The sequence below is a fragment of the Dermochelys coriacea genome, chromosome 1, assembly GCF_009764565.3.
Source record: "Dermochelys coriacea isolate rDerCor1 chromosome 1, rDerCor1.pri.v4, whole genome shotgun sequence".
Classification (NCBI taxonomy): domain Eukaryota; kingdom Metazoa; phylum Chordata; order Testudines; family Dermochelyidae; genus Dermochelys; species Dermochelys coriacea.
In genome coordinates this window covers 271,572,245-271,595,608 of record NC_050068.2, presented here as the reverse complement: position 1 = coordinate 271,595,608, position 23,364 = coordinate 271,572,245, and the positions used below count along the sequence as shown (strand labels likewise).

The window sequence follows — 23,364 nt, the reverse complement described above, 5'->3', positions numbered from 1 at the left end:
ACATGGAGAAAAATTGCTATAGGGAGGCATGATCGTGGGAGGTGAGAGTCCATATCTTTTTTACAGGTATATCTACAGTGCCTACCGTTGTTATATCTGAGCACTTAACAAAGTACCTTAGATTCACTTGGCACTTTTCAGGAAAGCATCAAAGCAATAGTCCATGGAAAGGCAGTCCTACCCTAAAATGCTGAGTCTGATTCTGGAGAATGGTACTATTATCACATGTATTATGTCACAGCCCACCATACTAATAAGGAGAATACACACAAAGCCTCACACTGGAGGCGGAAGGATGAATTTAAGGACCATTGAACATTTTAGATTTCCCCAGTTATCTTAAACCACAGGAGCCCCTGCATGAACTAACTTTGTACCAATCAATTCCCAAAATGCTCAAAGTTCAATAGTACTCAGCAATTATTATTCCTTTTTATGGTGAGATGTTTAGCATTTGCGCACACTGGGATATAATTATACGTATGCATCTTTATCAATGTATCTATCTCTGTTTCTTTTTTTGTACATGCTGGCATATTAAATGTAAGTGCACATAAAACACAGAAAGAATGTTTGTGGAAAAAGGAGAATCAAAAGTTCTAACAAGGAAACAGAGATATTGAACAAAGCTAGATTTTTCAACCCGACCTATTTTCTACACCTGGCTCTTTAGGAGGATAATTATATGTTTATAGAACTTCCATTTTACCATGCAGTTATGTATCTGTTATAATGTGCAGTGAGAGACAGAGACAGTTTCTGAGCCCCTTAAATAAGAAAGAAGCCCTTTTCTGTTAACGATCATGAATTTTTTAATTTTCAAAAGTGACTAGTGATTTTTAGTGCATAACGTGAGGCATTTGATTATCAAAAAGTGCTAACTATCCATCTGAAAAGCCAGTCCCTTTAAGACATTTCAAGTTGAGCACCCAAAAATCACTAGTTACTTTTGACCATTTAAATCCATAAGTCAAATTTATCCCTGGGCCAACTGCATTGACCTAAAGTTATATTAAATTCCATTGACTTTAGTAAGTGCAGTTACACAAGAACTGAACACGTCACCATATAGTAAATACAAATAATGATTTAAAAGAACTTTGTGACATCAAAGAATAGTAGTCAGGAATTTGTTTTTCAGTCCTATTCTTAAACAGCACCTGCTTTTCAGCAAGGGATAATAATTAATTTAAAAGGGATATGAAGTACATGAGGTTAAATAAGGAACATTCGGTTTGAGAATGGAGATTTCTTTTCTGATTGTGTTCTTTCTAACTGATAACAGCTAGAGGTCTGCATGCTGTAGCTAAAGGATGCAACAACCAGTTTGTGATTATTCTCTGGAACTGGATGAAAAATCTTACCCCAAAGCAGAATGTCATCTAAACAAGCAGATTGACCCACATGAAGAGAATGTTGATTTGTCAGGAAACAGTGACTCAGAAAGTGACATCTTCCAGCCCTGCGAAATAAGGGCTATTTCAATTGGTATGGACTGTAAAATGTCACCAGTTGGCTGTATCCAGAGAAGAAGTTGCAGTGAGCCTCCAATCCTCCTAAAGGTTCCATTGAAGGAGCATGAGGAAAGCTACAGTGCACCTTTCCAGTTTGACAGGCATGCTCCAGGCAGAATTTCCACCTCCCCAACACTAAGGAGGCTAAGAAATAGCGTGACCTCCGTCTCGCAAGCTTCAGGACTTCAGGAGAGCTTTGATGGCACTACGTTGGGAAGCCAGAGGGAGCACACAGGTTCACTGCAGCATATTTGTAAAAGTCCACCTCGGTGTACTATGTACTATGCCTCGTCCTCATTTTCATTACCCTCCTGCATTCATGAAAAATTGCTATCTTTCAAAGAAAACTCTGAAACTCCAGCAGCTGCTTTGGAGACTTTTGACCTCAAATCAAAGCTACCACATCAAAAAGATCAGCTCAGCAGTGGTAGTTCTGAGCCAGTGTTTCAAAAATGTTGGAAGATCAACACTGCTACCATGCCTGGGAGAAAACAAGTTTCCCAGCTTAACACTACTCAGCGGGAATGTGTTCAGGTAACATGAGCTAGAACGAAATATTCCGTCCCCTTTTTCAGCTCTGTATGCTTGAATTATATCTCAAAGTAAATCATGGGCAAACTAAACCAGGGCCTGTCTGATTTAACCACAGCCTGACCTGTGTGCCATTGCTTAAATAGACCAATGTCTATGTTAGTCAGGAAGGAAGGTTTCTCCTTCACAATTGGTGAGTAAGGCCCTGAATTAGCAAAACACTTAAGTAAATGATTAACTTTAAGCATGGAATAAATTGCCAAAGGAGGTTGTGGAATCTCCATCATGGGGGATTTTTAAGAGCAGGTTGGACAAACACCTGTCAGGGATGGTCTAGATAATACTTAGTCCTGGCTTGAGTGCAGGGAACTGGACTAGATGACCTCTCAAGGTCCCTCCCAGTTCTATGATTCTATGTGATTCAGTCCATCCCCATTCCACAAAGCACTTAAGCACATGCTTTGCTGAATAAAGGTGGACTTAAGCATGTGTTTAAATGCTCTACTGAACCAAGACCCAAAGCCTATTTTTTATTTAAATCTAAATAGTTTTACTTTATTTTTTCCCCTCAAATATAGAAAGATATTATTGCTATCAAATGAGTTCTGGCCCCATTGCCTCATGAATACCTTTCAGGAAAAAAAGAAAAAGAGGACTTGTGTCACCTTAGAGACTAACAAATTTATTTGAGCATAAGCTTTCGTGAGCTACAGCTCACTTCATCGGATGCATTCAGTGGAAAATACAATGGGGAGATTTATATACACAGAGAACATGAAACAATGGGTATTATCATACACACTGTAACCAGAGTGATCACTTAAGGTAAGCTATTACCAGCAGGAGAGCGGGGGGAAAAAATCTTTTGTAGTGATAATCAAGGTGGACCATTTCCAGCGGTTGACAAGAACGTCTGAGGAACAGTGGGGCGGGAGGGGGGGGATAAACATGGGGAAATAGTTTTACTTTGTGTCATGACCCATCCACTCCCAGTCTCTATTCAAGCCTAAGTTAATTGTATCCAGTTTGCAAATTAATTCCAATTCAGCAGTCTCTCAATTGAGTCTGTTTCTGAAGTTTTTTTGTTGAAATATTGCCACTTTTAGGTCTGTAATCGAGTGACCAGAGAGATTGAAGTGTCCTCTAACTGGTTTTTGAATGTTATAATTCTTGACGTCTGATTTGTGTCCATTTATTCTTTTACGTAGAGACTGTCCAGTTTGACCAATGTACATGGCAGAGGGGCATTGCTGGCACATGATGGCATATATCACATTGGTAGATGTGCAGGCGAATGAGCCTCTGATGGTGTGGCTGATGTGATTAGGCCCTATGATGGTGTCCCCTGAATAGATATGTGGGCAGAGTTGGCAATGGGCTTTGTTGCAAGGATAGGTTCCTGGGTTAGTGGTTCTGTTGTGTGGTGTGTGGTTGCTGCTGAGTATTTGCTTCAGGTTGGGGGGCTGTCTGTAAGCAAGGATTGGCTTGCAGGCCAGTCCTTGCTTACAGACAGCCCCCAAACCTGAAACAAATACTCTACAGCAACCACACACCACACAACAGAACCACTAACCCAGGAACCTATCCTTGCAACAAAGCCCGTTGCTAACTATGTCCACAAATCTATTCAGGGGACACCATCATAGGGCCTAATCACATCAGCCACACCATCAGAGGCTCGTTCGCCTGCACATCTACCAATGTGATATATGCCATCATGTGCCAGCAATGCCCCTCTGCCATGAACATTGGTCAAACTGGACAGTCTCTACGTAAAAGAATAAATGGACACAAATCAGACGTCAAGAATTATAACATTCAAAAACCAGTTAGAGGACACTTCAATCTCTCTGGTCACTCGATTACAGACCTAAAAGTGGCAATACTTCAACAAAAAAACTTCAGAAACAGACTCAATTGAGAGACTGTTGAATTGGAATTAATTTGCAAACTGGATACAATTAACTTAGGCTTGAATAGAGACTGGGAGTGGATGCGTCATGACACAAAGTAAAACTATTTCCCCATGTTTATCCCCCCCCCCCGCCCCACTGTTCCTCAGACGTTCTTGTCAACCTCTGGAAATGGCCCACCTTGATTATCACTACAAAAGGGTTCCCCCTCCCCATTCTCCTTCTGGTAATAGCTCATCTTAAATGATCACTCTGGTTACAGTTTGTATGATAACATCCATTGTTTCATGTTCTCTGTGTATATAAATCTCCCCACTGTATTTTCCACTGAATGCATCCGATGAAGTGAGCAGTAGCTCACGAAAGCTTATGCTCAAATAAATTTGTTAGTCTCTAAGATGCCACAAGTCCTCCTTTTCTTTTTGTGAATACAGACTAACATGGCTGCTACTCTGAAACCTTTCAGGAAATAATTAATTAGATCCATATTTGAGTCTGGAATCATATTTCTGTTGGAAACTGATGCTCCTTAAAAAGAACTGGATTACTGACTTTCATAACAAGTAACAACAATTTCTCACTTTCTTTCAGAAAAAGGAACTACTTATCTCAAGGTACGCAAGTATTTTTTTTAGCTTATTCTAAGATGAAATCCCTTATTCTTTTAAATGTAGTTCAATTAGTGGAACGCTCACTGTATGCACATGCATGGAAAACTCGCATTTAAATTACAGGATCACTGTTTAGTTTATACTGCAGCTTGTTAATGAGATTTATTTGAGAGGCCCGCTCTCTGGCACGCCCTGATATGTTTGCACAATGTTTCAGTTGGACTGTCTGGGACAGCTACACAATAGTTTTGAATTGCTAAGCAGGTCTAGCCATTTGGATTAACTAGTGTCTGATTTCATCTGTTGGAGAACATAAAACATCCCAAAATCTTGAGTGACTTTTTTTAAAAAATAGCTTTGGAGAATAACTAGCAGAACAGCTTTATATTGTTCTCACAAGAGAATCAGATTGAGGAGTACTGCTGGGTGAAGGGATCATTAACCCTCCAGACCAAACAGAATATTTGGATTCTCTGCTTTGAAGAGTTAGCACAGCAACTTGCTGACATGATACGGAGTTGTAAAGTGCAGTTTGCTGTACCCGATCTCACTAAGCTCTTAGAAGAGTTGGGTGAATACTGCAAAGAATTTTCAGGGAATATTAACTTGAATTTCAAACTGAATTTGCTTCAGCCACACTTGTACTCCTTTTGTGTCTCCTTTCTGTAAACATTTGTGCACCTGAATTTTACGTACACAACAAACAAAAATAGAAACAAGAACATAAAACAAGATAAGCATCACCAGCACCTCCCTACATATCAGTTCCCTGTTTCCTGGTGTTATAATCATTTTAATGAACAGTACCTTGAAAATGTTAGGTGGGATACATGGAAGGTGCAGGACCAGTAAAACTGTTAATGCTAGGTTGGTGATGCTTCTAGATGGACAGAAACTAAACTAAATAGCCTCACAAAAACATTAAAGTGACAAGTTCATGGCTACATTTTAATAGGACTTACCCCCTTAGGTATTGGCAGGACTCTAATGTGAGTGAATGTCAAAAGTGGGGGTTAATTTGCTCAATGCCTCACATGGGAAGGAAATTCCTAAAACATGCTCCAGTGTGTGTGAGTGCATGTGTTTAAAAGCATATGGCTCATGGGTGGGCCAATTCCCCAAATTTTCTGAATTGCTGTAAATCCCAACCCACATTTCAGTCTTTGGAGCTTTTAGCAAACAGGAGACTATGGGAATAGCCACTCTGATCTGTCTGCGTCAGAGCAACACTGCATAGAAACAGGCCCGGTAACAGCATGAATGTTTGTATGAGCAGGAGATATAGTTCTGCTAAAATCTATCTACTAGTGGGTAGATCTGAAAACTTCTGATGATTGAACTAGACAAAAGTTTAGTATTCAGAGCTTCAGCTGGGGTAATTTAGTTGATTTCATTGGAGCTGCATTAATTTACACCAGCTGAGAATCTGGCTCTCCAAGTGTATCTAAATTACATCCAGTCTCATCTGGCCTGTTTAATCAAGAAATCAGAGTGGAAACCTTACAGAATGACTTGTACACTCATGGATAGAAAACATTGTGAGAATATTTTATGATTTGGATGGTACATCATTATCCCTACTTGCAGAGCAGTAAAAAAAATACTACTGTTTTCTTGTGTTTTAAACAACATTTTGAAGTTCAGTAATCGGATTTGGTTCAAGTTCTCAGCAAAGCATTTATTCAATTCTGATTTTATTCAAATCGGTTAATTCAGCCCTAACGCTAATCCCTTGGTATCATAGCTGGAGGAAATGCTATTGGAATGTCAGAGAATTCTTCAGTTAGAAGACTGCAGTGAGGGTTGTCTGTATAGCACTACTTCACAGATCAGTTAGAAGAGCCTATAGGGCAGAGATGCATCCCTGCACCTGCAATCCTAATGGACATGCCTTTTCTCTCAGTTTACTATGACTTCATCTTCACCCTATCCCATTCCATTGACATGCTGCGGAATTTACTCCCAAAATGATCAAGCTTTCCTTCCCAGAGACGCTCCTCTCATCCTCAAGTGTAACCAGGACAGTCTGATATTTTCAGTGGGATATGGGACACAGGCCTATCCATTCTTGAAATCCTGTTCATTCCCTTGTGCCCTCCAAATGAACTTGCTTATAATATTGTTGGAGTATGCCATGGTCTAATTTACTGCTGCACACATCCTACAATGCTGATCTTGGTGATCTATTGTTTTATTCTTACATAAATTAGATTTATTTTAGTAACAGCTTTGAAAGCATTTTTAAAATCAAATATGGTGCACGATATAGGTCATGTATTCCCTGTCACATCTGAGATGTATTATAGGAGCAGTTAAGAGACAATTATGAACACATCAAAGTGCACACCTTGAAAACATACCATGTGACATTTCATTCCATTGCTAGGAGAGATTGTACATAGTGTATGTTTGATTTTTCCAGATCCTGATTTACTTGAAGGTTTTTAATCATTTTCTATAACTTTGTAATACAAACTGTTGACATTGTGTTGTTTCACTGGCAAACCAGATTTAAAGGAAGAATTATTGCACAAATATTTGCAAACCTTGTTGCGCTTCAGTTCATCCCTATGGTAAACACAATCCTTTCATTCAAGCACTTAAGCATGAAATTCTTCCCCTCCTCCCAAGAAAAAAAATCCTTAAGAAAATGCACACCTACAAACATTCTGTAGGCAGAAAATAATGGTGACATGCTGCATTTCTATGTAGAGAACTCCAACTCCGGTAATTCAATTGCACAAGATTCCAGCTTTCTTTCTCCAGTAAAACCAACAAAAGACCCCAATATAAACTTTGGCTCAGGTGGTCACAGATTGACACATCTACATGTGCATGCATGATTTAGGCATGCAAGTCACTGATGCATACATCCAAGTTGGGGTTGCCTCCTACGTGTACTGTAGACATGCACAAGTGTATCCTCAGCTTGCCTATACATGTAGGAGATTCGCACACCTAAATGATGAGCTCAGTAAGGTGCACGTGTCTTGAAAAGGAAGAACTTTATCCTGATTTTTGATTATGCTACTGTTTAATTTGATTACCAAGAATGGCAAAGAGCTACCGGATGTTTGTCATCCCAGTTTTCAATAACCTAGCATTCAGTGTCAAAACGACTGGCATTAGCTATTTTTTAAGATCAGTAACAGAATTTTCTAAATTGGTATCATGAATCCAAGTTGATGAAAATCTGCCGAACTTTACAGTTTAGCTGTTATACCACATGAAGTTGTTTAGTGCCCATTACGCCGCAGCAGCTGGCTTGTACTGGAAAATAAGTGTCTTCAGGGTTACCGTGATTGGAACTAGAAATAGTTTCAGAAGCAGTTTTAAAACTGGGCTCTAGGACCATGACTTTATCATCATTTAACATTTGCAATGCAGTAGCATCTAAAGGACTCAGTCAGGGCACTGCGCTAGGCACTAAGTTCATAATCACATGACAAAAAGTCCCAGTTCAAAGAGTTTACAATCTATGTATCAGTTTTGGAATGCATGAGAAATAAATCTCAGCGCCTCACTATAAACCAAAACATTAACAATACATTTGAAAATGAAATTCAGTCAAATACATATACTTACATTTAAATTAACAATTCCCACTCCCCTTGCATCAGATGTAACCAAAAATGGAATAGCTGTCTGTTAGTAACAACAATTGGAAAGAGCTGCTTGCCTTAGATCAGTAAGCATGTTAAGGCATACTATATTGCAAATTACAGTCTTAGAAAATGTTTGAGTAATTACCAACTTTGATTGAACACTCTCTAGAGAGTTATAAACATGAAAACATCACGAAATGGCCAAAAGGAAGTGAAATATACAAAGGAATACTCAAACTTTTTAAAAATCCCATTCAATTATTTTCTGATTTTCTAGCTTTTTTTGAAATCAGCTGAATTACATCGAAGATTAAATCAGCCCTCTTTACCCATGCAGGCCAAAGGCACCTACAGCCATGTGTGGACTTAATTAACATCCCAGGGGCGGCTATTCTATTCTTTATTCAAACACTCTCTTGTAGGGGCTTCAAAATAAATCACTGAATGCATTTAAATGCTTCTGCAAGAACTTTAACCTTTTGTTCCTCCACTTTTAAATATTCAATCCTTGGCCTAGGTTGTAAACTCAATGGGTATCTTACTAGAGAAGGTTCCTTATTCTTTTATTAAATGCTCCTTTTGGCTAATATATAGGAGTCTTTTTACCTGTTACTTATTAATATGGCATACAATAATTCAGTGGGATTGTGTCAGACCTGATACATTATAAAGAAAAAATGCTGCAGAAGTCCATTTTTTTTTAATCCATTGTAAAAGGAACAGTCTGGGCCATGCCTGGTGTGGGTCGCAACTGAGAATGCCACATTCAGGGCAAACTGATAAAAACTAGGATAGATACACCCCAAACTGTTGGTTATGCTAACATTAGAGTTCATCAACCCAGTAAAAGTGAGTTCCTGTATCACCACACTGCTTAACAAGAAACTAAGAACACAGTATCCTTAGGCAATCCAACCCCTCCCACCACTCAGACATCAGGTCTTTATGATAAGAGGTTACTGAAAACCAGAGTCATCATATTTAAGGTTCTTCTAATTCCAAAGGATCAGCCACTCCCCTAAGTCAATATGTATACTTTAGATCTTACCAAATATCATGCTGTAGCCAGTTCCTTTAGTTACTGAAAACTAAAAGTTTATTCATATAAAAAGAAAAGAAGAGAATTATTAATTGGTTAAAGGATTCATATACATTACAAATGATTTCAGAGTTTGCAGGTGAGAATAATAGCAGTGAAGTTAAATCTGCTAGCTTGTAATAAGTCTCTCTCATTCACCCATTAGATTGGGGGTCCTCGGTCCATTGTTCAAAGCTCTCCTTTGTTAGAAATCATATCCAGAGATGTGGAGCAGAAATGAAGATAAAGCAGTCATGTCACAGCTTGCAGTTTATAGCTCAGCCCATGTGCATGGAAAGTTACTGGCCAACATGGGGTCCAGGGTCACATGAGCATGGAAAGTTACTGGTAAAAGATGGGGTCTTAGATCACATGTCCTTACACGCCTTGCTGAGTCATCATATGTTTTCGGGAGGGTCCCTGGAATAGTTGATTGTTCTTCATGGGCCATCAAGCAGGCTGGCTAGTGTTGATGAATAGCTATCTAGGGGTATCACCCAGGAACACAACACATGTTTGAGATACAAATACATAGCAAATATTTTTAACTTCAGATACAAAGATGATACGTGCATATAAACAGGATTATCAAATTTAGCAGATTACAATTTTTGCATTTATACCTTACATCAGTGCTTCTCAAGCTATCTGATGTGAGTATCGGCAATTTTTTTTCCCAATGTGCACGCAGACCGGCAGTCGATGGCTTGCAGACCGGCACCAGTCTGTAGACCACCACTTTGAGTAGCACTGCCTTACATGACATACTTTGTATCACTTTTAGTGCAATTGTGCTACAGTGGTGATACATTAATGTACACCTGGTTATCATTCTTTTTATATAACATCACAAGTAGTGGGGGAAATTATTACAGCTCTGTACATTTTAATGCTTTGTCTTTCGAGACTTAGACTATCAGGGTTGGAAGGGACCTCAGGAGGTCATCTAGTCCAACCCCCTGCTCGAAGCAGGACTAATCCCCAATTTTTGCTCCAGATCCCAAACAGCCCCATCAAGGATTGAACATATAACCCTGGGTTTAGCGGGCCAATACGCAAACCACTGAGCTATCCTTCGCACCCTTCTTAAGATGTGTCTGGCATGCCTGTTGTTTTAGGAGTGACAATGATAGTGCCAGCAAGAGAGAGCGAGGCATTTTCTGCATGGGGTCCAGTTTTCTGCTCATTAAATTATTGATTTTTTTAATGTATTATACAGAGCCCAAGTGTGCTTTTGGGTTTTTTTGCTTGCTGTTGCTTATTAGCAATGAGCACTTAAACAAATCACCTATGTAATAATATTAGGAGAGGCTCTGAAGTTTTTTCTCTTGTAGTTCATGTAGATCAGCAGAACGCAGACGTAGCTCTGTGGTGGTAAGCTTGCCCGGACTTGAGGTGTTTCCTGGAGACCTCCTAGTGTCAGAGGATGATGCTGACTACCTGCAACACTCAGCATTGCTGCTAAATGGAGGTCAAGTACACGGTGGGTTTTGATTCTTTTAAACCACGCATAAACTTATATTTTTTAAAAAAGTTAAATTATATTTGGGGCATAAACCAACATGCCTCAGGATTCAGACATTCAGAATATGAATGTCAGGTGCGAATATGAAAATTCCCTGTGGATTTACTCTTATCAATCTTCTTTGCTGATCAGCTGTATAATACAGTTGATCAGTGAATTCTGCCTACAGTAGTACTGGTGTTTAGCATCATCGTTAGTTTATAAGCCACTTACTCCAAAAGAAATTCTATGAGATAAATAAGGTGAGTCAAACTATAGATATCACGGCTTAATATTCCTATTGCTTTACATTTTGCCGCTTTTCTCAAGCCCAGGCAAATATAGATTTTTTTCCTTAGGGCTCGTCTATACTACTGTGTTACATTGGCACAGCTGCACCGGTGCAGCTGAATCCTATAGCGCATCTGCTGAAGATGCACTATGCTGATGGGAAAACATTCTCCCGTCAGCATAATTACTCCACCTCAACAAGAGGCGGAAGCTATGTCGGCGGGAGAGCATCTCCCACCGACTTCGCACTGGTGTGGACAAGGCTTAGGTCCATGTAACTTGCATTACTGTGGGGATGGTTTTTTCACACTCCTGAGTGACATAAGTCACATCAACTTAAGCAACAGTGTAGACAAGTCCTTAATCTATAATTGTCTTGATGCTGTAGGTTCTTCAGCCCTTAAAAAGGTCAGGAATTAGACTAGGTGTAGAGAGCTATTAGGGGATATCAAATGATGCACAGTCTTATGGGATATTATTTTGGAACTATTAAATTGACAGGTTTCAGAGTAGCAGCCGTGTTAGTCTGTATTCGCAAAAAGAAAAGGAGTACCCGTGGCACCTTAGAGACTAACAAATTTATTAGAGCATAAGCTTTCGTGAGCTACAGCTCACTTCATCGGATGCATTTGGTGGAAAAAGCAGAGGAGAGATTTATATACACACACACAGAGAACATGAAACAATGGGTTTATCATACACACTGTAAAGGAGAGTGATCACTTAAGATAAGCCATCACCAGCAGCAGGGGGGGGGAAAGGAGGAAAACCTTTCATGGTGACAAGCAAGGTAGGCTAATTCCAGCAATTAACAAGAATATCAGAGGAACAGTGGGGGGTGGGGTGGGAGGGAGAAATACCATGGGGAAATAGTTTTACTTTGTGTAATGACTCATCCATTCCCAGTCTCTATTCAAGCCTAAGTTAATTGTATCCAGTTTGCAAATTAATTCCAATTCAGCAGTCTCTCGTTGGAGTCTGTTTTGAAGCTTTTTTGTTGAAGTATAGCCACTCTTAGGTCTGTGATCGAGTGACCAGAGAGATTGAAGTGTTCTCCAACTGGTTTTTGAATGTTATAATTCTTGACGTCTGATTTGTGTCCATTCATTCTTTTACGTAGAGACTGTCCAGTTTGGCCAATGTACATGGCAGAGGGGCATTGCTGGCACATGATGGCATATATCACATTGGTAGATGCGCAGGTGAACGAGCCCCTGATGGTGTGGCTGATGTGATTAGGCCCTATGATGGTGTCCCCTGAATAGATATGTGGACAGAGTTGGCAACGGGCTTTGTTGCAAGGATAGGTTCCTGGGTTAGTGGTTCTGTTGTGTGGTGTGTGGTTGCTGGTGAGTATTTGCTTCAGGTTGGGGGGCTGTCTGTAAGCAAGGACTGGTCTGTCTCCCAAGATCTGTGAGAGCGATGGGTCGTCCTTCAGGATAGGTTGTAGATCCTTGATGATGCGTTGGAGAGGTTTTAGTTGGGGGCTGAAGGTGATGGCTAGTGGCGTTCTGTTGTTTTCTTTCTTGGGCCTGTCCTGTAGTAGGTGACTTCTGGGTACTCTTCTGGCTCTGTCAATCTGTTTCTTCACTTCAGCAGGTGGGTATTGTAGTTGTAGGAATGCATGATAGAGATCTTGTAGGTGTTTGTCTCTGTCTGAGGGGTTGGAGCAAATGCGGTTATATCGTAGTGCTTGGCTGTAGACAATGGATCGAGTGGTATGATCTGGATGAAAGCTAGAGGCATGTAGGTAGGAATAGCGGTCAGTAGGTTTCCGATATAGGGTGGTGTTTATGTGACCATCGCTTATTAGCACCGTAGTGTCCAAATTGACAGTTGTCTAAAGCATGATTTTAAAATGTGGTTTTGAACTTCAATTTTAATACAATGATACTTAAGCACATGCATTCATGAATCAGGGCCTAAGTTATTAGGATTTGTTTACATGGGGAAATTTACTGGTATAACTATCCCAATATAATTATTCTAGAATAAGAGAGAGTCCACGTGGGAAGTTATACAGGTATAACTATACTGATATAATTAGGCTGTTAAATTTATCTATGTGGACAAGCCCTTAGATGCTGTAATGAACAGATATGTCTAATGTTCTTGAAAGTTGAATGATGTCATTTTAAAGAACTAACGTGAAGTCTAATTGACCATGTCATGGTAAGAAATTAACTTGCAATCATGTAGCTGGGTTTTTAGCAGTGCTGAGCACCTGCAACTCACATTGACAACGAGAATTGTGAGCACTCAGCAACTCTGACAATCCAATCATTGGTACACATCACTATTGCACATGTGACCTATTCCAAAAACCATCAATCGGTTTAGCTCAACCACACAAACTGCCTGTACACAGATGTTAAATTTTAGTTAAGTATAAATTATTTCTTCTCCTTAAAAATTTTATTTGTCTCCTTAAAAAAAAAAAAAGAGCCGCAAAATAATATCATATTTGTTTTAATTTCACCCATTAGAGTCCAAAAAACCAAGGTGGCCGTTCGCCAGAAAAGGAACTGTGAGTATTTCACAACATAATTTTCCTGTAATAGAGTTTCCCACAGATTAATGCTGTGAAAGGCTAACTTGGTAGTTCATTTTACAATCTCTGAAGAAAAACAGAGGGCTGGTGAAATCAAAATAAATGCCCCAATTCAGCAAGGTAATCTGTGGGATGATCTGCCCCCTATATAGGTCTCATCTGGATCTCTAATAGATATAAATTTGTTTAATCCCTGAAGCGCAAGGCTTAATAACACTTCCAAAATTTTTGTTGGCTTTAATTACAATAATTCTAGATATTCATACAACTGTCCAATTCCTTTTTAGTCTTGTAAAGTTGTTGCTTTCCTATGGCCACATGTCATTGAGGCCAAGAAGTTAAAAATGGGACTATTCAAATAAGTGCCTGTTAAAGTATCCTACTGGGCTGGAGTCAAAAATCACTTCATCAGTGGTGTTAACTGAAGGATACATGCTGCAATGAAACAAATTTGATGTGTTGAAATAATACTGTTTACCAATAGTTGAAGAGTCCTCCTAAGAACAAAGCCAGCTTACCCCGAATGGTTTTAGTCTCTAAGGTCCCACTCTTACAATGCAATCTGCTAGCACAGACCTTGTTCCTGCCCCATTTGTCTATATAAAGTTTCTCAAGTGTCTCTGAATGAAATAATATGTGAATTTCTACAGAAAGGATCTGCTGTTTCCACTGTAGATGTACATGGGGTCATTTGAAAGTTAGTCACCTGCCTATGCGCAGTTAGGTGTTGGGTTTTTTTTATTTTATTTATTGTCAACAAGTAATTTTGAAAACAATATTAGTCACAAAATCAAAATGAACTTCTGAGGAAACCAAAGATGTTTAAAGTGAGTGCTTTAACTTTAATCAAAGATTTAAAATTAACCTACTGCTCCTTTAGGCCGTCAATACAGTGATGAGGGCCATAGTACCTACAGAGCTAGACTGATGGCTCGGAAAGGTTAAATTAATAGTTTACCAACAAGTATTTCACAGTTCATATATTTGCAAGGTGAAATCCTATTATCTGTGTTATGCAGGAGGTCAGACTAGATGTTCTTAATGGTCCCTTCTAGCCTTACACACTACATATACTTGAAATATTAAAAATGGGGCCAAAATGTTACAAAATAGGGGATGAATCCCACTCCCTTATTCGTATGATTAATCCCCTAGAAATGTGTGTGGCAATTCACATGTGTAAGGGCAGTAGCTTCAACCCCTGAGTTGGACTATGCGTTAGAAATAGGATTTAAAATATAGAAATGGGATAGTTTGGTGAGAATTAAATGGCCTTTCTCTACTTTTTTTTAGTTTACTTTTCTATTTAAATTTGGTTCCTATAGTTAATATATAAAGCTTTAGGAGGTGATATATTTTTGTAAAGTATTTATTTTCTATGTGACAACTTCCTAATGTTAGTCAAGGTTGTTTTACCAGTGGTGTAATGCTGCAACAGTGTTTATGGCTCTGTTCTGACTTCCTTCAAAAATTTCCATAACAAAATGATTATTTCCCCTGGTATACTTAGTAGGGCCCGGATCCTGCAAACTGATGTGTACAGGCAGAACCATGCACCCACATTGAATCATAGAATCATAGGGGTAGAAGGGACCGCAAGGATCATCTAGTCCAGGGGTTCTCAACCCTTTTCTTTCTGAGGCCCCCCAACATGCTATAAAAATTCAGCGGCCCACCTGTCCCACAAGAATTGTTTTTCTGTATATAAAAGCCAGGGTCAGCGTTAGGAGGTATCAAGCAGGGCAACTGCCCGTGGCCCCATGCTGCAGGAGGCCCCAGGAAGATAAATTGCTTGGGCTTGGGTTTCAGCTCCTCTGTTGTGGGTCTCTGGCTTCCAGGGGTGGCAGATTTGTATAATTTTTGGTGGTGCCCAGAACAGGCCCAAGTCCTCCCCTGCCACCACCTACCTTGTAAGCCAATATACAGTAACTCCTCACTTAAAGTCATCCCGGTTAGCGTTGTTTTGTTGTTACGTTGCTGATCAATTAGAGCAGTGGCTCTCAAACTTTTTTTTCCATGGACCACCTGAAAATTGCTGAGGGTCTCGGCGGACCACTTAATGATCTTTCCAAATTGTGTTTGTACCGTTAGCTAACTATTGTAAAGCGCTTTGGATAAAAGTGCTATATTAAAAAAAACCCTAAATAATTATTAACTTTTTTTGTTCTACACATAAAAGCACACAACTCATATTTTAATATCAGTCGTCTTAACCTTTCTAATGCGATGGATATGCCCTCTCTCCACCACCGCAGCAGCCTCCAAGCTAGAGCTGGAAAGAAGGGGGGGTCTCTCCCTCTCTCCCCCACTGCAGCAACCCCTGAGCTCTGGCTGGAAAGGAGGGGGGGTCACTCCCCTGCCACAGCAGCCGCAGAGCTGAAGCTAGGAAGGAAGGGGGTCTCTCCCCAGCAGCTGCAGCCCTGGAGCCTCTTTCTCTGGCCACCATAGCCCTGCACATCCCAAATTCCCCCCACCCCCTCTTCTCACACCACTGCCCCCTCCTACCTATCACCTATTCCCACCAAGGCCACAACCTCCCCTTACATGGGTATCTTGTCCAGGGTCCAGGCACCTAATCAGAGGAGCCACGCCTGCGCAGCTCCACTAATTAGGTGGGTGACCCTTCATTCTCTCATATGTGGTCTCCCAGGAGTGCACCTTAGAGGGAACTATCCGCGGACCACCTGAATGGAGCTCGCGGCCCACTGGTGGTCCATGGACAACAGTTTGAGAACCTCTGAATTAGAGAACATGCTCGTTTAAAGTTGCCCAATGCTCCCTTATAGTGTTGTTTGGCAGCCACCTGCTTTGTCCACTGCTTGCAGGAAGAGCAGCCCATTACAGCTAGCTGGTGGGGGCTTGGAACCAGGGTGGGCCGACAGCCCCCCCATCAGCTCCCCTAAGTTCCCTGTGTGGGTGCTGCCCAGCAGGCTGTCAATTGCTGGCAGTTCAGCTGTCCCTCCCCCACTGCCCTGTGCTGCTCCTGCCCTCTGCCTTGGAGTTGCTCCGGGAGCCTCCTGCTTGCTGTGCAGGTACGTGACCAGATCCTATTTTATAGGGACAGTCCTGATTTTGAGGTCTTTTTCATATATAGGCTCTATAACACCCCACTTCCTGTCCTGATTTTTCACACTTGCTGTCTGGTCACCGTAGGTGCAGGGAGGGGAGGGGGAAGAGGGGTGTTGTTGCCAGGGTGTCCCCCTCCCCCGTTCCTGCCCCCCATCTCCACAGAGCAGGGGCAGACACAGCAGGGCTCAGAATGGAGGGAGCTTGCTGGCAGCAGCTGCTGTCTCAAAGTCTCTCTCTCACACACAGGATGTCAGAGTAGCAGCCATGTTAGTCTGTGTCTCTGTCTCACACTCTGCCATGCTGTCTTCCTCCTGGCAGTGGAGATGGGAGGCAGTAGGACTATGCAGCGGCAGTTGATGCAGGGAGCTGCAGGGCAGAGGCAGGGACACTCTGCTCAAGGGGAGCCCGGGCAGCAAGTGGGGGCCGGGGGACACTAGGGTGAGGCGCGTGGGGGCAGCAGGCAGGGCCAGGGGAGAGACCCAGCCCCAAACATTGGTGGAGCCGGGCCCCCGGGCTCTGATTATTGCTGGAGCCTGGGCACCGCGGGCCCATATAACTCGCCGCCTATGCCAGCTTCAGCTTTCTGCCCTGGGCCCCAGTGAGTCTAATGCTGACCCTGCTTGGTGGATTCCCAGCTGAGAACTTCTGATCTCATCTAACTCCTGCCAAGATGCAGTATTTGTTGTGTCTGCCATCCAAGAGAGATGGCTATCCAGCTTCCTTCTGAAAACCTCCAGTGAAGGAGCTTCCACAACCTCCCCAGGCAGTCTGTCTCATTGTCTTACTGTTCTTACAGTTAGGAAGTTTTTTCCTGTGTTTTAATCTAAATCTGCTATGCTCTAGTTTGAACCCATTGCCTCTTGTCCTGCTCTCAGTGGCAAGAGAGAACAATTTTTCTCCACCTTTTTTATTACAATTATTTTACTGACACATGGAATAGGATCTGGGCTAGATGATTAACTTTTGAGCCATGGCTTCACTTGGTTCTCATTTTGGTCTCCCTTCATGAGCACAAACACTCCTTTTTATTTGTCAGTTTAGACCTCAGTTCAGCAAGGCAATTAAGCATGTGCTTAAATCCCATTGGCATTAGTGGGATTTAAGAAATTAGGACAAAGCAATGAAACAAGTGCGGACAATTTTCAGAGTGGCTTTTTCAATAAATAAATCAATGATACCTCATTTGAAAAACTTGTGAAGCATTCTCCCTCTCCTCCCTCCCATCCGCCACCCAAATACCAATGGGGAATAAAAATTCTTCCTGCAGCTCCAATACCAGATGCTACCAAACTGTTTAACATAAATATTTCTGAATATATGGCTTGCTTTATTAAACCAGGAAAATTATGAGGATCCCATATTTTCTGTACTGTTTCAGTATGTGTATATATATATTCACATAAATAAATGACTAAACTATGAAAATGTTTTTCCATAGGGGATTCAATTTCTGTATCCTTGTTTCTAGCAGTTCATTGTCCCATTTTGTTTCTTTAGTAGCAATACAGTAGTTACCATAACATTCATTTTATTTGATTTCAAATGGTAATAAATAGTCCATATAATTATTCTCATTAGTGACTCCACTGTAGGAGGTTCAAACCAAATTCAGATTCCTGTGCTGCTATGGTAGCTAATGGGGCTTCAAACTTGTTTGGTCCCTCAAAGCAGTAAAAGCACTATAGAAATCTGTCATATTTATTGTTATTAAATCACACATACACTGTAAATGTACTTCTCTGTCTAGGGTAAAGTTGAACTCTAAGGGAAAGCTGATTTCTGTTACACCATTGTAGATGCAGATTGAAACTTTATTTGAACAGACAGGTCAATAATCACAGTAAAAGAAAACCCACCTTAATTTCCTTTCTAGGTTGCCAACCACAACTAAACTATTAAAAAAAATTAAATACTTTAAATTTATTTGACTTTTATCTGCTTATGTTTTTTATTTATTGGTTTCCTGGCAGGATGGATAATGAAAATAGATGAGTAAATTTCACTTTTAGTTAGTCAATTTCACCTTCCTGTTCTCAGGTATTAACACAAATAAGGATGAGTGAGCAATTTGTGCTGAATAATGTCTTTCTTTTTCTGTTAACAAAATTCTCAATTGTATTTGTCAAAGTTATTCACAAATGTCTTGACAAATATTTCCATCTCCAATCAAATAGCTTATGAGAGTTTGTTGCAAATATTAGGCATTTTAACTTCAAAATCCTTACGGTTATAGGTGCCGATCTTGCAAACACTAATGCCTATATAGCTTAATGTACTTGAGTAGTCTGCTTGAGTTCAATACCTTAGTAAAAACTGTGACACTGATATCTGCTGCATTCTGTGATCTTAATGGTTGAAAGCCAATTTTCTTGATCAGATATTTGCTTTTGTTTGTCTTTACTTTGTTCAAAGGTAAATAAATTATTCATATGTTAATTCTTTAAAGCCATAAATAATTGGCTACATTATTATGGTTTTAGTCTGCCAGGACCCCACCGCTAACAGTTGGCTCTTTCTAAATGGGACTATTTGCATGTTGAAAGTTAAGCACATACATAAGTATTTGTTGGACTGGAACCTGAGACTGAGAATTTTGAGGTTCAAATATTTAAAATTTGCAACAAACTGCAAACAATCTATTCAAATGACAAGAAACATTTGTTAATAATTTTGATGTTCACTCATAAATGAGTTCACTAGGATTATTCATGGACGTAAAAGTTGAGCACATGCGCACATGTTTGCAGGATCAGTGCCTTAATTAGAAAATGCAAGTAATATTGTTTCTGCTCACTGATAGAACGTCTTGTGGAACTGACCATCACAGATCAAACTGTGAATTTCAAATATTATAGTGAAATGCACCTTTTGAAATGTGTTTTTGGCAAATATTCCAGCATTCATCTTAAAATTCATTTTGAGAGTATTCATATTAATAAAGTACAAGCACCCATATGGTCTCTGAAAGCAAATATGAAACACTGTCAAGTCAATATTCACTTTGAAATTCTAAAATATTGGTGGCACTAAGCATAATGCAGTGAGGTTTGGTGTTCAAATGCTGCAAGCAATGTTTGTTTAAAAAAATCCATTGATTCTTTTACTATTATTATTATTCACGTCATGGAAAAATCTCTTTTAGTGTTTGTAAAAATCTTATTTTTACCAAAAAAAGAAAACCCCACCCTAAATGCTAAGGCAGATTTGACCAGACAGTGTCACTTTAAATGTGTAGTTTAAACCAGGTGAAGAGTTCAATATTAAAATATTTCAAAAAAATGTTTACCCTCAAAGATTTCCTGGTCACATAGCACTGATTTTTGCATGAGCAAAGCAAGCTGAGTTTATTCTTAGATGGGTTTTGAGAATAGCCCGTTATCACTTGTGATATTCTAGGTTAGCAACAGTCAAAGACTACCGCATTGTACAACTCAGTCTTATTGTGCCAAAGGGCCACCTTGACCTTGGCTCCTATCCAATATGTAGAAGCAAATGACAGTGCTGCATCTACACTCCTTTCACTGGATATGTGTACATGGGTTGGCAAAGAAACCAAACATTAGGATGAAATCCTTGCAGATTAAAACAAAATTACTGAAGCTAATAAGCATACTATTTACCTCTTTAAATTATAATGTGTAGAATTTATCTTTTAACAGAGTAAAGACAAACAAAAGCAAATGTCTGATCTGAAAAACTGCCTTTCGACCATTAAGATCACAGACTGCAGTGGATATGAGTTTCACAGTTTTAAGGTACGGAAATACTTAGTAAATTACACTGATAGTCCTCTCCAGTGGACTCAAAACTTTTTTCTCTTCTTTGTGTCCCTTTTAAAATTAATCTTTTCCATGCCAGTAATCGACATAGGCAATCTACATGCAGAATCTGTATATAAATTGTTACAACAGAAGGCAATTAGTCTTGTGGTTAAGACAGAAGTCTAGGAGTCAGACAATTCGGAATTTATGCCCAGCTCTGCCAGGCTTCATGTGACCTTGGTCACTTAGGAGATGTCTACACTGCAGCTCAGCACATGCCTCCCAGCCTGGGTAGAGAGTCACACTAACTTTGCTCAAGCTAGCACCCTAAAAATAGCAGTGTGGATGTTATGCCTTGGCACTGGCTCAGGCTAGCTGCCTGAGTTCAAGCTGCCTGACCCGGGGGGTCAGAGTTCAGGTGACTAGCCCAAACCCCTCCCCATGCTACAATGACCACACTGCAATTGTTAGTGTGCTGGCTCAAGCAAAGCTAACTTGAGTGTCTCCCTCCACACTGGGATGCTCCCTCCCAGCTGCAATGTAGATACACTGTAAGGTCTCTGTTCCTTGATTTCACCATCTGAAAAACAGGTATAATAATACACCTCTGCTTCAGAGGGATGATGTGAGGTTAAATTCATTAATGTTTGCAAACCACCCTGAGATCCTTGGATGGAAGGTGCTACATAAATGCAAAGAATTATTCTGCATTACTATTATTATATATATGCTTTATAATATTCAAGAGTAAAATGTCAGGATTTTTATTTTTTAACTACTAAACATCCAACCAAAGGATGAGAACTGTTGTTATCCAGGTCAGCTTTACTTGGTCCTACCACAGCACAGGAGGCTGCACTTGATGACTTCTCAAAGAGCCTGTCCAGCCTTACATTTCTCTAATTCTATTATTTATACTATATTTTAATATATTGCATAAAGATTGCAGCACTTTATGTATCAGTCAGCTATTATGCATGAAATGTATAAGGTTTTTTTCCTCCACCCCCATCCCAATCTATAGAATAAAACTTGGCATGAAATGATAACGACTCAACAGGCTCAGCAGAAAGACACTGATAATCCATTAGAAGTGAGGAAAGAAGAAGCTGTATGGGAACTTTTTACAAGTGAATGCAGTTACTTTCTGGATCGCTTACTGGTTCTCAAGATGGTAACTTTGGATTTATTTCTCTAGTAGATTAAACATGGGATTTGTCCTGCCGTCAGTGGAGCAAGAAGAAAGTCATCTATAACCTTTCCTTCTTTATATCTAAATGGAAATTACTTGTACTTTTGTGCGGTATACTCCTCATGTCTTGTTTTCTAAACTTGTTTCCACAATTCTCTGGTTTTCATTTCATCCTGATGAAATCTTTTCCTCTGTGTACCTCTTCTGAGTTCTTTGCATCAGTCTCTCTTGGTTCAGTGCCTTCTGTACTCCCAGTAGCATCAGAGGCCATTTTAGTCTGTCTTTCATTCTCTCTCAGCTCCCACTTTCAGACTCATAATGCTATACTTTCCATTATTGCTAGCCCATTTCATTTTGTACTCCTGACTTTTAATAGCTTAGCTTGAAGAGGACTAATGGGGTGTAGTTGTGTTATCCAGACTAGAGCCCTGAAAATGCAAAAATTCGGCAGGGCAGTATTTCAAGCTCCCCTCCCACCCAGCAGAAAAAATAAAATCAAGCCTAACCTTATCCTGAGGAAAATTAGGAGCATCTTCAAAGTTGAACAAGCTGTGGTAAGGCTGCACTCCTGACAGTTAGCTCATGCAGTATCCCTTTATAGGTGATAAAGGAAGATCTATCGAGGGTTTCTATACACACACTCACACACACACTTTCACCACCTCTACCAATGGTTTCTCAAAAGGAAGGAGGATAAGGTCCAGGGAGGAACTGCATTTTAAAAAGCACGTTTCATACTGAAAAGGTGGTTTAGTCATAGAAAAAAATGCTCCAAAATCAGGTGGATAAGGAATAGCACAGACAGCTCCATTAGGGTGGGCAGAAATGGGAAGGGGGGGAGGGTATTGGACAGTTGGGAAAAGCCAGGATGAAAGTATCCTGCCATCTAGAAACATTTGTTTAAAGAGTGGAAGTGGTAGAGGATCGCTGAGGAGCTCAGCTATCTGCAAGTGGTTCTCCTGCTAGGCAGGGGAGTATTACAAGGCACTTAGACCCCTTGGTGATGAGTGGGGAGTAAGAACCTAGAGAGAAAGGCAGGTAGATACATTAGTAGGCCCTATGTGGCTCACAAATGATACAGCCTCTCCTCCCTCATCCCATCCCTCCCATTCCCATTTTTAATTATTCTCCAGCAGTGAAAACAAATGTGCTTATGAAAGAGTTTGGCAGCTCTCACAGTTCCATGTATTTCTTGCTGCTCTAAATATTTCTCACTATTAAATGCTACACTTGTTCTAATCAAGCTCAGCTGAGATTTGAACCTGTGGAGTGTTTCCCCTCAAATGGGTTTTTCTCAGGCTCTCAGATCAGTAGTTCATGGCAGCTAAACCAATGCAGGGATAAGCATAAGCATTCACTCTCTTCACCCCTCCCCTTGCACCTTGGGCAACATCAGTAAGCATTTTATTCATGTTTTCATGTAAAGCAATTTCTATTAAATACATTATATTTCTACGCTTATTCTTAGCTGCTTTGGGGCATTGTTTGATAGAAATCACAGTAAGTCAGTGCAACCCCCAAAGAGCCAAGCTACAGCAGCTGATGTGGTAATGTATTCAGTATTCACCACGTGCATTCACAGTGTTCATTCAGCACCACTGAAATTCACCCAGAAAGAAGAGAGACTGAACAAGCCACCCAGCCTCTCAAATCCTTGGCCCTACAGTCATTTAGCTGCTTAGTGGGACTCTTCCACCCCCATGCCAGAGCATACAGAGCAACATGGAGGTAGACGGAAAGGGTT

General features: G+C 40.4%; 1 protein-coding gene across 1 annotated transcript in view; it reads left to right on the top strand.

Moving 5' to 3' along the window:
• The first annotated feature begins 1,313 nt into the window (after positions 1–1,313).
• The window catches only part of PLEKHG7 (pleckstrin homology and RhoGEF domain containing G7), a 60,857-nt gene continuing 38,806 nt past the window's right edge, over positions 1,314–23,364 (top strand). The window contains exons 1-6 of the mRNA XM_038408933.1: positions 1,314–2,048; positions 4,550–4,572; positions 10,587–10,723; positions 13,534–13,574; positions 20,327–20,422; positions 21,453–21,602. Coding sequence (XP_038264861.1) covers positions 1,314–2,048; positions 4,550–4,572; positions 10,587–10,723; positions 13,534–13,574; positions 20,327–20,422; positions 21,453–21,602 — 1,182 coding nt within the window. The remainder of the gene's footprint in view (positions 2,049–4,549; positions 4,573–10,586; positions 10,724–13,533; positions 13,575–20,326; positions 20,423–21,452; positions 21,603–23,364) is intronic.